Genomic DNA, 14,187 nt, shown 5'->3' on the forward strand with positions numbered 1-14,187 from the left:
AATGAGCTGCCAGATGAGGTGGTAAATGCGGGTTCTTTTTTAACATTTAAGAATAAATTGGACAGATACATGGATGGGAGGTGTATGGAGGGATATGGTCCGTGTGCAGGTCAGTGGGACTAAGCAGAAAATGGTTCGGCACAGCCAAGAAGGGCCAAAAGGCCTGTTTCTGTGCTGTAGTTTCTATGGTTTCTATGGTTTTCTACTCCCCAGCACCTTAAACTTATGTCCTCTTGTGGCAACCATTTCAGCCCTGGAAAAAAGCCTCTGACTATCCACACGATCATTGCCTCTCATCATCTTATACATCTCTATCAGGTCACTTCTCATCCTCTGTCGCTCCAAGGAGAAAAGGCCGAGTTCACTCAACCTGTTTTCATAAGGCATGCTCCCCAATCCAAGCAACATCCTTGTAAATCTCCTCTGCACCCTTTCTATGGCTTCCACATCCTTCCTGTAGTGAGGTGACAAGAACTGAGCACAGTACTCCAAGTGGGGTCTGACCAGGGTCCTATATACCTGCAACATTACCTCTCGACTTCTAAATTCAATTCCACAATTAATGAAAGCCAATACACCGTATGCCTTCTTAACCACAGTCAACCTGCGCAGCTGCTTTGGGCGTCCTATGGACTCGGACCCCAAGATCCCTCTGATCCTCCACACTGCCAAGAGTCTTACCATTAATACTATATTCTGCCATCATATTTCAGCTACCAGAATGAACCACCTCACACTTATCTGGGTTGAACTCTATCTGCCACATTTCAGCCCAGTTTTGCACCCTATCAATGTCCCGCTGTAACCTCTGACAGCCCTCCACACTATCCACAACACCCCCAACCTTTGTGTCATCAGCAAACTTACTAACCCATCCCTCCACTTCCTCATCCAGGTCATTTATAAAAGTCACAAAGAGTAAGGGTCCCAGAACAGATCCCAGAGGCACACCACTGGTCACCGACCTCCATGCAGAATATGACTCGTCTACAACCACTCTTTGCCTTCTGTGGGCAAGCCAGTTCTGGATACACAAAGCAATGTCCCCTTGGATCCGATGCTTCCTTACTTTGTCAATAAGCTTTGCATGAGGTACCTTATTAGATACCTTGCGCTACATCTACTGCTCTTCCTTCATCAATGTGTTTGGTCACATCCTCAAAAAATTCAATCAGGCTCGTAAGGCACAGCCTACCCTTGACAAAGCTATGCTGACTATTCCTAATCATATTATACCTCTCCAAATGTTCATAAATCCTGCCTCTCAGGATCTTCTCCATCAACTTACCAACCACTGAAGTAAGACTCACTGGTCTATAATTTCCTGGGCTATCTCTACCCCCTTACTGCTCCTCAATATCCCTGTTACTATTGAGCGGCCTATAAAAAACACCCAGTAGAGTTATTGATCCCTTTCCTGTTCCTAACCTCCACCTACAGAGACTCCATAGACAATTCCTCCATGACATCTACCTTTTCTGCAGCCGTGACACTATCTCTGATCAACAGTGGCACGCCCCCACCTCTTTTGCCTCCCTCCCTGTCCTTTCTGAAACATCTAAAACCCGGCACTTGAAGTAACCATTCCTGTCCTTAAGCCATCCAAGTCTCTGTAATGGCCACCACATCACAGCTCCAAGTACTGATCCATGTTCTAAACTCATCCGCTTTGTTCACAATACTCCTTGCGTTAAAATAGACACATCTCAAACTGTCCATCTGAGCATGTCCCTTCTCTATCACCTGCCTATCTTCCCTCACATACTGTCTCCAAGCTTTCTCTGTTTGTGAGCCAACTGCCTCATCCCCAGTCTCTTCAGTTCGGTTCCCACCCCTCAACAATTCTAGTTTAAACTCTTCCCCAGTAGCCTACCCGCCAGGATATTGGTCCCCCTGGGATTCAAGTGCAACCGATCCTTTCTGTATAGGTCACACCTGCCCCAAAAGAGGTTCCAATGATCCAGAAACCTGAATCCCTGGCCTCCAATCCCTCAGCCATGCATTTATCCTCCACCTCATTCTATTCCTATACTGTTGCGTGGCACAGGCAGTAATCCTGAGATTACTACCTTTGTGGTCCTGCTTCTCAACTTCCTTCCTAACTCCCTGTAGTCTTTTTTCAGGACCTCTTCCCTTTTCCTACCTATGTCATTGGTACCAATATGTACCATGACCTTTGGCTGTGCTCCCTCCCACTGCAGGATACCTTGGACGCAATCTGAAACATCCCAGACCCTGGCACCCAGTGGGCAAACTACTATGCGAATTTCTTTTCTGTGTCCACAGAATTGCCTGTCTGACCTTCTAACTATAGAGACCCCTATCACTACTGCCTTCCTCTTCCTTTTCCCTACCTTTCTGAGCCACAGGGCTGGACTCTGTGCGATCTTAATTCATTGAATTAATCTTGTCTGTAATATTTTTCTTCACTGGGGGAAAAAAAAACACACACATCACAGATACCAAGCAGGGCATTGATTTTTTTTCAGGCTTGTGTCATTATGTATGGTATAAGAAAGCTTAAGATGATGTAAAATATTGACAAAAGTATGTAAATTTCAATGGTAATTTCCTGGTTCTCCCATCCTTAGTGTAACTGGAACAGTGGAAATTGTGGAGAGAGAAATTACATATTTTCCAGCAGTTTTTTAAAAATCAGATCTTCATTTTTTTTTCTCTTGCTGCTTTGAGAGAGTACAGTACCACATTATGCAATAATTGCATTTATAGCATTGAATAAAAACATGTTTCATACTATTAATTGATTACTTTGAAGGTCAGTAACTGTAATGCTAATAGTTCCAAAGCAGCAACCACAGTAATAGGCTGAGTAATTGTTCAATTTATTTTCTTTCTTGATAATATTTGACAGGCAGCAAGTCACTGAACAAGATACACTAGGATGGTTTGATGGATTTGAAATACAGGTTTACTCAGCACCCACCTCCAAAGATGGATGTCATGGGTGGAATTTGTATTAAGTTATCATGACCAAAACAGGCTTTTGGGTGCACAGTATTTTTCACTAAATAACATTTCATTAATGGGATTGGATTAAAACACCCACAATTTGATTCCAAAGTATTTTATGTAGCAAATCCTATATCACCTGCCTTTCTTATTTGTGCAATATCTCATCATTATTTATTGGTTTCAATTAATTACTACACATTTGTAGGATTAATTTTTGCAGCACTCTAAAAATTTATGCAAATAATCAGTGGGAGTGTTTATGATTCTTTTTTGTGTTCTCATTTAACTGATGTATTTAAACTGTCTTCAATACTTACAATCGGGTTCCGGGGTGCTTTTGGTGTAGATGAAATGTCTTCCTTCTTCCACAGAATTTTTACCCCCTAGCCCTCTGTCCTAAAGTTGATCAAATCATTGTCACTCCAGTTAAACAAGCCAACCTCCTGATGTTTTGCACTTTTCTCCTGACACTTCTCTAATTTTGCACCGAGAAAGGCTTTGGCCCATTAAGTTGGCATCAATTGAAGCATCCATTGCAGCAACTGACCATAATCGTGTTTTACTCTTCCTGCATTCCAATCAGCTCCTTCAGATTCCATCATGTATCTGCATAATGGGGGAAAAGTATGATGGCCAGTTAACCTGACAATCTTCACATCCTTGGGATGTAGGAGGAATAATATGCACCTGGAGAATACTAAGCAGTCATAAAGCAATGGTTTAAGCTATACAACAGAGGAGGTCAGGGATTGAACACAGGCTGATACATTTGAGGCAGAGGCTTTACTAGATGTGCCACCCTATTGCTGTGTTCATTAGTACTGTGTTTTATACTTTATAAGGACTGGAAAAAAAAACTATGTGGCACTTTTTACCATCTTGGGATGTTCAAAAGTGCTTTTAGTGAATGTAATTCCCACTGTTATTCAGGAAGCACAGTAGCCTGCTTGGGTACAGTGAGGTCCCAGATAATCAGTAATTTGATAGTGGCCAGATATCTGGTTTAGGATTATTGGTTGTAAGATGTTAGCCAGAAAACTGGGAGAAAACTTCTGCTGCTTATACTGATGTTCACTATATTTTGTGACAAAACATAATTGTAACAATCCCTGTCAGAACTAAGTTTCAACTGTAAAAATAAAATCACAAAGAATTAATGAAGCACTCTAATTAAGCAGCCTGGATGATTTTTCATTTGTCTTAATATCATAGCCTTTTTAAAAAAAAACTAATGTATAGTGGATGGTACTTGTATTTGCCAATGAAGCTCAGGAGAGTTACACTATATGTCAACCACAAGCATGTGATCTAAACTACTGTAATCTTTTAGTAGCCAGGTTTTAAAATAGCAAAAGTAGAGTAAATTAAGTTTATCAGTTTATTTTTTGAGCTGGATGCCACAAAGTCCCCCCCCCCCCCCCGAATCATGATTCTGTACTATTCACGGGGTTTTTGCATTGCATACATGTGTGCTTTTCTCACTACAGCAGCCAGTCCTAGAGCATGCATGCAAGCACCTTTACTGGAATGGTTGGTGCAGTGTCGAATTAAATTTCATAATTATTCTTAAACCATTTATTATGTTGAAAGACTTCATCAAATTGCCACATATTCCTACTAATGTTAACATCCTCTCTTCCTATTAACTTTAAAAATAGTTCATGTCGCTCTTCCAGGCACTCCCAATTAATGAAATCAGTAATTTCTTACGCTTTCTGATTTTAAGATTAAATTTCAGGACTGTAATCTTCTTTCGCTGTCTTATTGCTTAAAAGACTACCTCTATATTTTAGGTTTATATCTAGTCATTTATGTGGAGTAAATACAGTAGTTGTGGTACTTAATTACAATGGGCAACATAAACATATACAGATATGATAAACTGAAAATATTGTACAGGTCAAGCACTCAGAACGTGATTGAAGGGTTATTTCATGATTTAATAAATTATTTTACTTTATAACAGGTGTTTTTACAAGTTGTATCAGATTTGTTCCCTGTTAATTTAATGTTTTGCTTTCCTTTTAAACTCAAATTAAAGAAGACCTGTACTTATTTTTACCACAGATCCATTGTTAAAAGAAAAACCCTACTTAGAAATAAACAAAATTGGCAGTTGTCCACATCTCAAGTTCCAAATGAGTCTGAGAGAATTAGATTTCAGTCATTGGCAATTGCATCTCCTCCAGGTGCTAATTTCTTTCGACAGTGCTATTTTATGACTTTTGTAAGCAGTTATGAAATGTTACGTGCACTTTCCACAAATAAACTGTAAATTTTTTGGTACAACAATGGTCTGAGCCTGTGTTGTCTTCTTTGCAAATAAAGCCAATGCATCTTTTTAAAATTTTTTGTTTTTAAGTTACATTTGTCTATTTGACATGAACAGTTTTATCATGTTATACTATGAAGTAATATGGTAGACCAGATAGTGAAGTAGAAAGGCAGTGAAGCATTTTTATTTAGCAGTTGTGTTGAATACTTTGAATGTAGGTGAGGAGGTAATGTTAAGCACAGACTATTTGAAAGAATGGGTCAGGAATGATAAATCCAAGGGTTACACAACTAAGGCTACTTATTAAGGTAATGTAGGGATTTCAAAGAATTGTTGCTTATTATAATTGTGCTTTCTGTAGAGTGAATAAATCAACTTAGGGTACTAATACTTTATTAATGTTAACAGCTTTAGATTTGTTGTACAGTAAGTTACGGCATTATAGACATGGTGTTTGAAACTGGGTTTAATGACATTAAATATTTATGTAATAATTTTATCTTTTGCCAGTCATGAGCAGATATATATGAAAAATTAGTTTTAAAATTTGCTCAATAGATACTACTTCTGAAAGCATTAAGATGTGAAAGCAGTTTAAGGTTCTGTGCAATACAAATTGCAAAACAGGAGATGGTCCCTCCAGTAAAAAGAGTGCAGTTTTTATTTTGCCCAAGAATGTAAAAAATGACAGGTTCCTTGGAGAAAAAAAAGCACAGAAGTCAAATGTTTTGGTAGCTCTGTATATGTTCATCCATTTTCTCCTTCCTGTCAGTCATGTCACGCAGCCCAGTAACTGGTTCTTTTCAGAAGAAGATATCAGTCTTCTGTTGTGGCTGAGGAGCAAGTTCGAGATCCAGTCAAATTTAATCCATAGTAGTGCAGAGACGAGGTTGATACTGTATCTGATGAAAAGCCAGCTCAGTTAGGAATGGCAGCACGTGGTCTATATGTTTGCTGTTGAACAGCTGCAGGAGGAGGTAAAAATTAGCACTCGATAAACCAAGTAATTCCATTGCTTACACCAAGGTTTGTAAACATTTTTTAAAACATGCTTATTCTGTTTCCACCATTCCATTTTTTCCCACCCAAATTATTATCACCTAATTTTCAGATTCAACAGTAAAACTATGAAAATAGACAAGCAAAAATTTACTCCAGATACCCCTTTCAATCCACAAACAATGCACATCCTTTGGTTCCTAAACATTTTAATTCTCTCTGCTCCCTGTGACACCTTTATATTCTGCACCCTCTCTGTTGGATTCAGAGTCAAACCAGGCAGCACAGAAGTGCTATGGTTGACTCGGCTTAAGGAAATGACTTGTGTATATAGCAGGCTAATAAGCATGGTTCTTAGAAGATACTCTCTCTCAAGAAAAAAGTTTGTTGTTCTGACGAGTATATTCAACGTTTTAAATCCATTTGCTGTTGCTGTTCAAAATATTTTTGTATTTTTTTTATTTATTAGAAAGAACAGCATTTCTAAGCTTCCTTTTCAAATGTAAGGCTTCAACAAATGCACATTTTCTTAGGACCCTTGCGAGATAAGTTGGAAAAGTGTGTATGGAACCGGAGGAAATAGCGAAGGTACTTAATGAATACTTTCCTTCAGTATTCACTACGGAAAAGGATCTTGGCGATTGTAGGGATGACTTGCAGTGCACTGAAAAGCTTGAGAATGTAGGTATTAAGAAAGAGGACGTGCTGGAGCTTTTGGAAAGCATCAAGTTGGATAAGTCACCGGGATCGGACGGGATGTACCCCAGGCTACTGTGAGAAGCAAGGGAAGAAATTGCTGAGCCTCTGGCAATGATCTTTGTATCATCAATGAGGACGGGAGAGGTTCCGAGGATTGGAGGGTTGCGGATGTTGTTCCCTTATTTAAGAAAGGAAGTAGAGGTAGCCCAGGAAGTTATAGACCAGTGAGTCTTACTTCAACGGTTGGTAAGTTGATGGAGAAGATCCTGAGAGGCAGAATTTATGAACATTTGGAGAGGCATAATATGATTAGGAATAGTCAGCATTGCTTTGTCAAAGGCAGGTCGTGCCTTACGAGCCTGAGTGAATTTTTTGAGTATGTGACTAAGCACATTGATGAAGGTAGAGCCGTAGATGTAGTTTATATGGATTTCAGCAAGGCATTTGATAAGGTACCCCAGACAAGGCTTATTGAGAAAGTAAGGAGGCATGGGATCCAAGGGGATATTGCTTCGTGGATCCAGAACTGGCTTGCCCACACAAGGCAAAGAGTGGTTGTAGACGGGTCATATTTTGCATGGAGGCCGGTGACCAGTGGTGTGCCTCAGGGCTCTGTTCTGGGACCCCTTCTCTTTGTGATTTTTATAAATGTCCTGGATGAGGAAGTGGAGGGTTGGATTAGTAAATTTGCTGATGACACAAAGGTTGGGGGTGTTGTGAATAGTGTGTTGGGCTGTCAGATGTTACAACAGACATTGATAGGATGCAAAACTGGGCTGAGAAGTGGCAGATGAAGTTCAACCCAGATGGTTCATTTTGGTAGTTCAAATATGATGGCAGAATATAGTATTAATGGTAAGACGCTTGGCAGTGTGGAGGATCAGAGGGATCTTGGGGTCCAAGTCCATAAGACACTTAAAGCTACCACGCAGGTTGACTCTGGTTAAGAGGGCATACGATGCATTGGCCTTCAGTCGTGGGATTGAGCTTAAGAGCAGAGAGGTAATGTTGCAGCTATGTAGGACTCTGGTCAGACCCCATTTGGAGTACTGTGCTCAGTTCTGGTCGCCTCACTCTGGGAAGGATGTGGAAACCATAGAAGGGGTGCAGAGAAGATTTATAAGGATGTTGCCTGGATTGGGGGGCATGCCTTATGAGAATAGGTTGAGTGAACTTGGCCTTTTCTCCTTGGAGCGATGGAGGATGAGAGGTAACCTGATAGAGGTGTACAAGATAATGAGAGGCATTGATAGTGTGGGCAGTCAGAGGCTTTTCCCCAGGGCTGAATTGGCTAGCATGAGAGGGCATAGTTTTAACATGCTTGGAAGTAGGTACAGAGGAGATGTCAGGGGTAAGTTTTTTTTTTTACGCAGAGAGTGATGAGTGCGTGGAATGGGCTGCTGGCGGCGGCGGTGAAGGCGTTAACGATAGGGCCTTTTAAGAGACTCTGGATGGCTAAATGGAGCTTAGAAAAATAGAGGGCTATAGGTAGAGCCTAAGTGGTTCTAAGGTAGGGACATGTTTGGCACAGCTTTGTGGGCCAAAGGGCCTCTATTGTGCTTTCTAGGTTTCTATAAATCAACATTAACCAAGAAATCGAGATTAGTGCAACAGAATTTCAAAGAGTTTAAAAGTGAGCAGAGTTGAAAAGGCAAACAACAGGAATTCTGCAGATGCTGGAAATTCAAGCAACATACATCAAAGTTGCTGGTGAACGCAGCAGGCCAAGCAGCATCTATAGGAAGAGGCGCAGTTGACGTTTCAGGCCGAGGCGACGGTTATTTCTTCAGCGGTTTGAATGGGGCACAACTGCACAAGCGATGGAGGTCGGCCAGTGAGAACAGCGGGAAGAGTTTAAAAGGAAGACAGATTTATAGAGCGGTCGTTGGAGTGGGTGACAGTAGTGGGAGACAGAGTAGGAAGGCTTTGGCTCAACGGGGCTTAGGCAATAAGGGGTTGAGGCCAGGTAGGTTATCTGTTTGAAATAAAAAAACAAAGTATGTGTGTGAGGCCGGACGACCACATCTGCACCAGGTGCGTTGAACTGCAGCTCGATGACCTTCGTCCAGTCAGGGAGAGTGAGGAGGTGATAGAGAGGAGCTATAGGCAGGTAGTCGCCCTGGGACCGCAGGAGACTGAGAAGTGGGTAACAGTCAGGAGAGGGAAGGGCAAGAAGCAGGTACTAGAGAGTACCCCAATGGCGGTCTCCCTTAACAATAAGTATTCCTGCTTGAGTACTGTTGGGGGGAACGGCCTACCTGGGGGAAGCAACAGTGGTCGCGTCTCTGGCACAGAGTCTGGCCCTGTGGCTCAGAAGAATGGGGAAAGGAAGAGGATGGCAGCAGTGATAGGGGACTCTATAGTTAGGGGGTCAGAAAGGCGATTCTGTGGACGCAGGAAAGAAACGTGGATGGTAATTTGCCTCCCAGGTGCCAGGGGTCTGGGATGTTTCTGATTGCATCCATAATATCTCGAAGTGGGAAGGAGAACAGCCAGAGATCGTAGTACATATTGGTACCAACGACATAGGTAGGAAAAGGGAGGAGGTCCTGAAAACAGGTTACAGGGAGTCAGGAAAGAAGTTGAGAAGCAGGACCTCAAAGGTAGAAATCTCGGTATTACTGCCTGTGCCACGCGACAGTGAGTACAGGAATAGAATGAGGTGGAGGATAAATGCGTGGCTGAGGGATTGGAGCAGGGGCAGGGATTCAGATTTCTGGATCATTGGGACCTCCTCTGGGGCAGGTGTGACCTGTACAAAAAGGGCGGGTTGTGCTTGAATCCCAGGGGAACCAATATCCTGGCGGGAAGGTTTGCTAAGGCTATTGGGGAGAGTTTAAACTAGAACTGCTGGGGGGTGGGAACCGAACTGAAGTGACGGAGGAAAGGGAAGTTGGCTTACAAATAGAGGAGACAGTGTGAAAGGGAGGATAGGCAGGTGATAGAGGAGGGACGTGCTGAGTCTGATGGTTTGAGATATGTCTCTTTTAATGCGAGGAGTATCATGAATAAAACGGATGAGTTTAGAGCGTGGACCAGAACTTTGGCCATTACAGAGACTTGGATGGTGCAGGGGCAGGAATGGCTACTTCAAGTGCCAGCTTTAGATGTTTCAGAAAGGATAGGGAGGGAGGCAGAAGAGGTGGGAGCATGGCACTGTTGATGAGAGATAGTGTCACGGCTGCAGAAAAGGAGGAAGTCATGGAGGGGTTCTCTACAGAGTCTGTGGGTGGAAGTCAGGAGTAGGAAGGGGTCAATAACTCTACTGGGTGTTTTTTATAGACCACCCAATAGTAACAGGGACATCGAGGAGCAGATAGGGAGACAGATTCTGGAAAGGAGTAATAATAACAGGGTTGTTGTAGTGGGAGATTTTAATTTCCCAAATATTGATTGACATCTCCCTAGAGTGAGGGGTTCAGATGGGGTAGAGTTTGTTAGGTGTGTTCAGGAAGGTTTCTTGACACAATATGTAGATAAGCATACAAGAGGAGAGGCTGTACTTGATCTGGTATTGGGAAATTAACCTGGTCAGGTCTCTCAGTGGGAGAGCATTTCGGAGATAGTGATCACAATTCTATCTCCTTTACCATAGCATTGGAGAGGGATAGGAACAGACAAGTTAAGGAAACTTTTAATTGGAGTAAGGGGAAATATGAGACTATCAGGCAGGAACTTGGAAGCATAGATTGGAAACAGATGTTCTCAGGGAAATGTTTGGAAGAAATATGGCAAATATTCAGGGGATATTTGCGTGGGGTTCTGAGTAGGTACGTTCCAATGAAACATAGAAAGGATGGTAGGGTACAAGATCTGTGGTGTACAAAGGCTGTTGTAAATCCAGTCAAGAAGAAAAGAAGAGCTTACGAAATGTTCAAAAAACTAGGTAAGTTAGGATAGGAATCTAGAAGATTATAAGGCTAGCAGGAAGGAGCTTAAGAATGAAATTAGGAGAGCCAGAAGGGGTCATGAGAAGGAATTGGCGGACAGGATTAAGGAAAACCCCAAGGCATTCTACAAGTATATGAAGAGCAAGAAGATAAGACGTGAGAGAATAGGACCAATCAAGTGTGAGAGTGGAAAAGTGTGTACGGAACTGAAGGAAATAGCAGAAGTAAACATAGAAACATAGAAAATAGGTGCAGGAGTAGGCCATTCGGCCCTTCAAGCCTACACCGCCATTTATTATGATCATGGCTGATCATCCAACTCAGAACCCTGCCCCAGCCTTCCCTCCATACCCCCTGACCCCCATAGCCACAAGGGCCATATCTAACTCCCTCTCAAATATAGCCAATGAACTGGCCTCAACTGTTTCCTGTGGCAGAGAATTCCACAGATTCACCACTCTCTGTGTGAAGAAGTTTTTCCTAATCTCGGTCCTAAAAGGCTTCCCCTTTATCCTCAAACTGTGACCCCTCGTTCTGGACTTCCCCAACATCGGGAACAATCTTCCTGCATCTAGCCTGTCCAATCCCTTTAGGATCTTATACGTTTCAATCAGATCCCCCCTCAATCTTCTAAATTCCAACGAGTCCAAGCCCAGTTCATCCAGTCTTTCTTCATATGAAAGTCCTGCCATCCCAGGAATCAATCTGGTGAACCTTCTTTGTACTCCCTCTATGGCAAGGATGTCTTTCCTCAGATTAGGAGCCCTTTGTCCTCCTCTGCTGAACTCTGAATTTCTCCCAGTCCTCAGGTGAGTTACTTTCTCTGGCTAATTTGTATGCTTCTTCTTTGAAATTGATACTATCATTAAGTATTGTACTTAATGAATAGAGTATTCACTATGGAAAAGGATCTTGGCGATTGTAGGGATGACATGCAGTGGACTGAAAAGCTTGACAATGTAGATATCAAGACAGAGGATGGTGCTGGATCTTTTGGAAAGCATCAAGTTGGATAAGTCACCGGGACCGGACGGGATGTACCCCAGGCTACTGTGGGTAGTGAGGGAGGAGAATGCTGAGCCTCTGGCAAAGATCTTTGCATCATTAGTGAGGACTGGAGAGGTTCCGGAGGATTGAAGGGGTGCAGATGTTGTTCCCTTATTCAAGAAAGGGAGTAGGGATAGCCTGAGAAATTATAGGCCAGTGAGTCTCTCTTCAGTGGTTGGTAAATTGATGAAGATGATCCTGAGAGGCAGGATTTATGAACATTTGGAGAGGCATAATATGATTAGGAATAGTCAGCATATCTTTGTCAAAGGCAGGTCGTGCCTTACAAGCCTGACTGAATATTGAGGACGTGTCTAAACACGTTGATGAAGGTGGAGCCGTAGATGCAGTGTATATGGACTTTAGCAAGTCATTTGATGAGGTACCCTATGCAAGGCTTATTGAGAAAGTAAGGAGGCATGGGAGGCATAGGATCCGAGGGGGACATTGCTTTGTGGATCCAGAACTGACTTGCACACAGAAGGCAAAGAGTGGTTGTAGACAGGTCATATTCTGCATGTAGGCCGGTGACCAGTGGTGTGCCTCACAGGGATCTGTTCTGGGACCCCTTCTCTTTGTGATTTTTATAAATGACCTGGATGAGGAAGTGGAGGGTTGGGTTAGTAAATTTGCTGATGACACAAAAGTTGGATGTATTGTGGATAGTGTGGAGGGCTGTCAGAGGTTACAACGGGACATTGATAGGATGCAGAACTGGGCTGAGAAGTGGCAGATGGAGTTTAACCCAGATAAGTGAGGTGGTTCATTTTGGTAGCGTGGAGGATCAGAGGGATCTTGGGGTCCGAGTCCATAGGACACTCAAAGCTGCTACGCAGGTTGACTCTGTAGTTAAGAAGGCATACGGTGCATTGGCCTTCATCAATCGTGGGATTGAGTTTGAGAGCCGAGAGGTAATGTTGCAGCTATGTAGGACCCTGGTCAGACCCCACTTGGAGTACTGTGCTCAATTCTGGTCGCCTCACTACAGGAAGGACGTGGAAACCATAGAAAGGGTGCAGAGGAGATTTACAAGGATGTTGCCTGGATTGGGGAGCATGCCTTATGAGAATAGGTTGAGTGAACTTGGCCTTTTCTCCTTGGAGTGATGGAGGATGAGAGGTGACATGATAGAGGTGTACAAGATAATGAGAGGCATTGATTGTGTGGATACTCAGAGGCTTTTTCCCAGGGCTGAAATGGCTAGCACAAGAGGGCATAGTTTAAAGGTGCTTGTTAGTAGGTACAGAGGAGATATCAGGGGTAAGTGTTTTTTACGCAGAGAATGATGAATGTGTGGAATGGACTGCCAGCGACGGTGGAGGCGGAAAGGATAGGGTCTTTTAAGAAACTGCTGGATGGCTACATGGAGCGTAGAAAAATACAGGGCTATGGGTAAAGCCTAGGTCTAAGGTGGGGACATGTTCGGCACAGCTTTATGGGCTGAAGGGCTTGTATTGTGCTGTATATTTTCTATGGTTCAAAGGGGCAAACAACTCCACTATACAAATTTATATTAAGGTTGCATTTTTACAATTACAGCTGCTGACAAAATAGGTGTAGAAACCCTAGAGGTGGTGCTTAGTAGAGAACCCACTTGCTTCCTATAGCACAGAAACACTGATAATTTATCTAAGAATAGTAATTATTATATATCCTAGTTTAAAACTGTTAGCAGGGATCCTAAAGAGATGTTACATACATTTATTATATAAGGGTTTATAATTAAAAAAAAAGGATATAATATGACCTTAGGAAGCCATGAATTTCCTCAAGCAGCAAACAAACTTTCATCGATGGATTAAAATAGCATTGATCCCAACATTACCCAGTATAAAAGTTGTGTACTATTTCATGGTGTTGTCAACCAAGAATTGGTCATTAAGCAACTTGAGTAAATTTTCCTTCTTTATCAAGTAGGCCAATAAGCATACATACATACTGAGTTGAAAAATGAAATAACCAAAGCTAGCAGGGATGAATGGATAGCTCGTACATGACTACAACTCAGTATTTATACAGTATTCCTATATTGCAGCAATGACAACATTAAAAACAATTCTACAATGCTAACTTTCCACTCTTGGATCAGAAACCAATAGCTGCAAAATCCGTATATATTCCCCAGTCAGAACCTACTGCAGAAATTTATCTGAATGCAATTTCCAGATTCTTTCAGCTCCTAGAGCTGTACACTGCTGAAAACAGAATAACTTATCTTTTTAATTCACAACTCACTTTCCCTTGCCCATCCCCACACTATCTCCTCAAATCCAGAAGATTAATTACACATACAAGATTCTCCTC

The 14,187-nt window shown here is 42.3% G+C and overlaps 1 protein-coding gene across 1 annotated transcript in view; it reads right to left on the minus strand.

Annotated features, from left to right (window-relative positions):
- Positions 1 to 34: 34 nt before the first annotated feature.
- The window catches only part of cenpl (centromere protein L), a 42,365-nt gene continuing 28,212 nt past the window's right edge, over positions 35 to 14,187 (minus strand). The window contains exon 5 of the mRNA XM_063063701.1: positions 35 to 6,213. Coding sequence (XP_062919771.1) covers positions 6,112 to 6,213 — 102 coding nt within the window. The 3' untranslated portion in view covers positions 35 to 6,111. The remainder of the gene's footprint in view (positions 6,214 to 14,187) is intronic.

Source organism: Mobula hypostoma, chromosome 12, assembly GCF_963921235.1.
Source record: "Mobula hypostoma chromosome 12, sMobHyp1.1, whole genome shotgun sequence".
In the NCBI taxonomy this organism is placed as follows: domain Eukaryota; kingdom Metazoa; phylum Chordata; class Chondrichthyes; order Myliobatiformes; family Myliobatidae; genus Mobula; species Mobula hypostoma.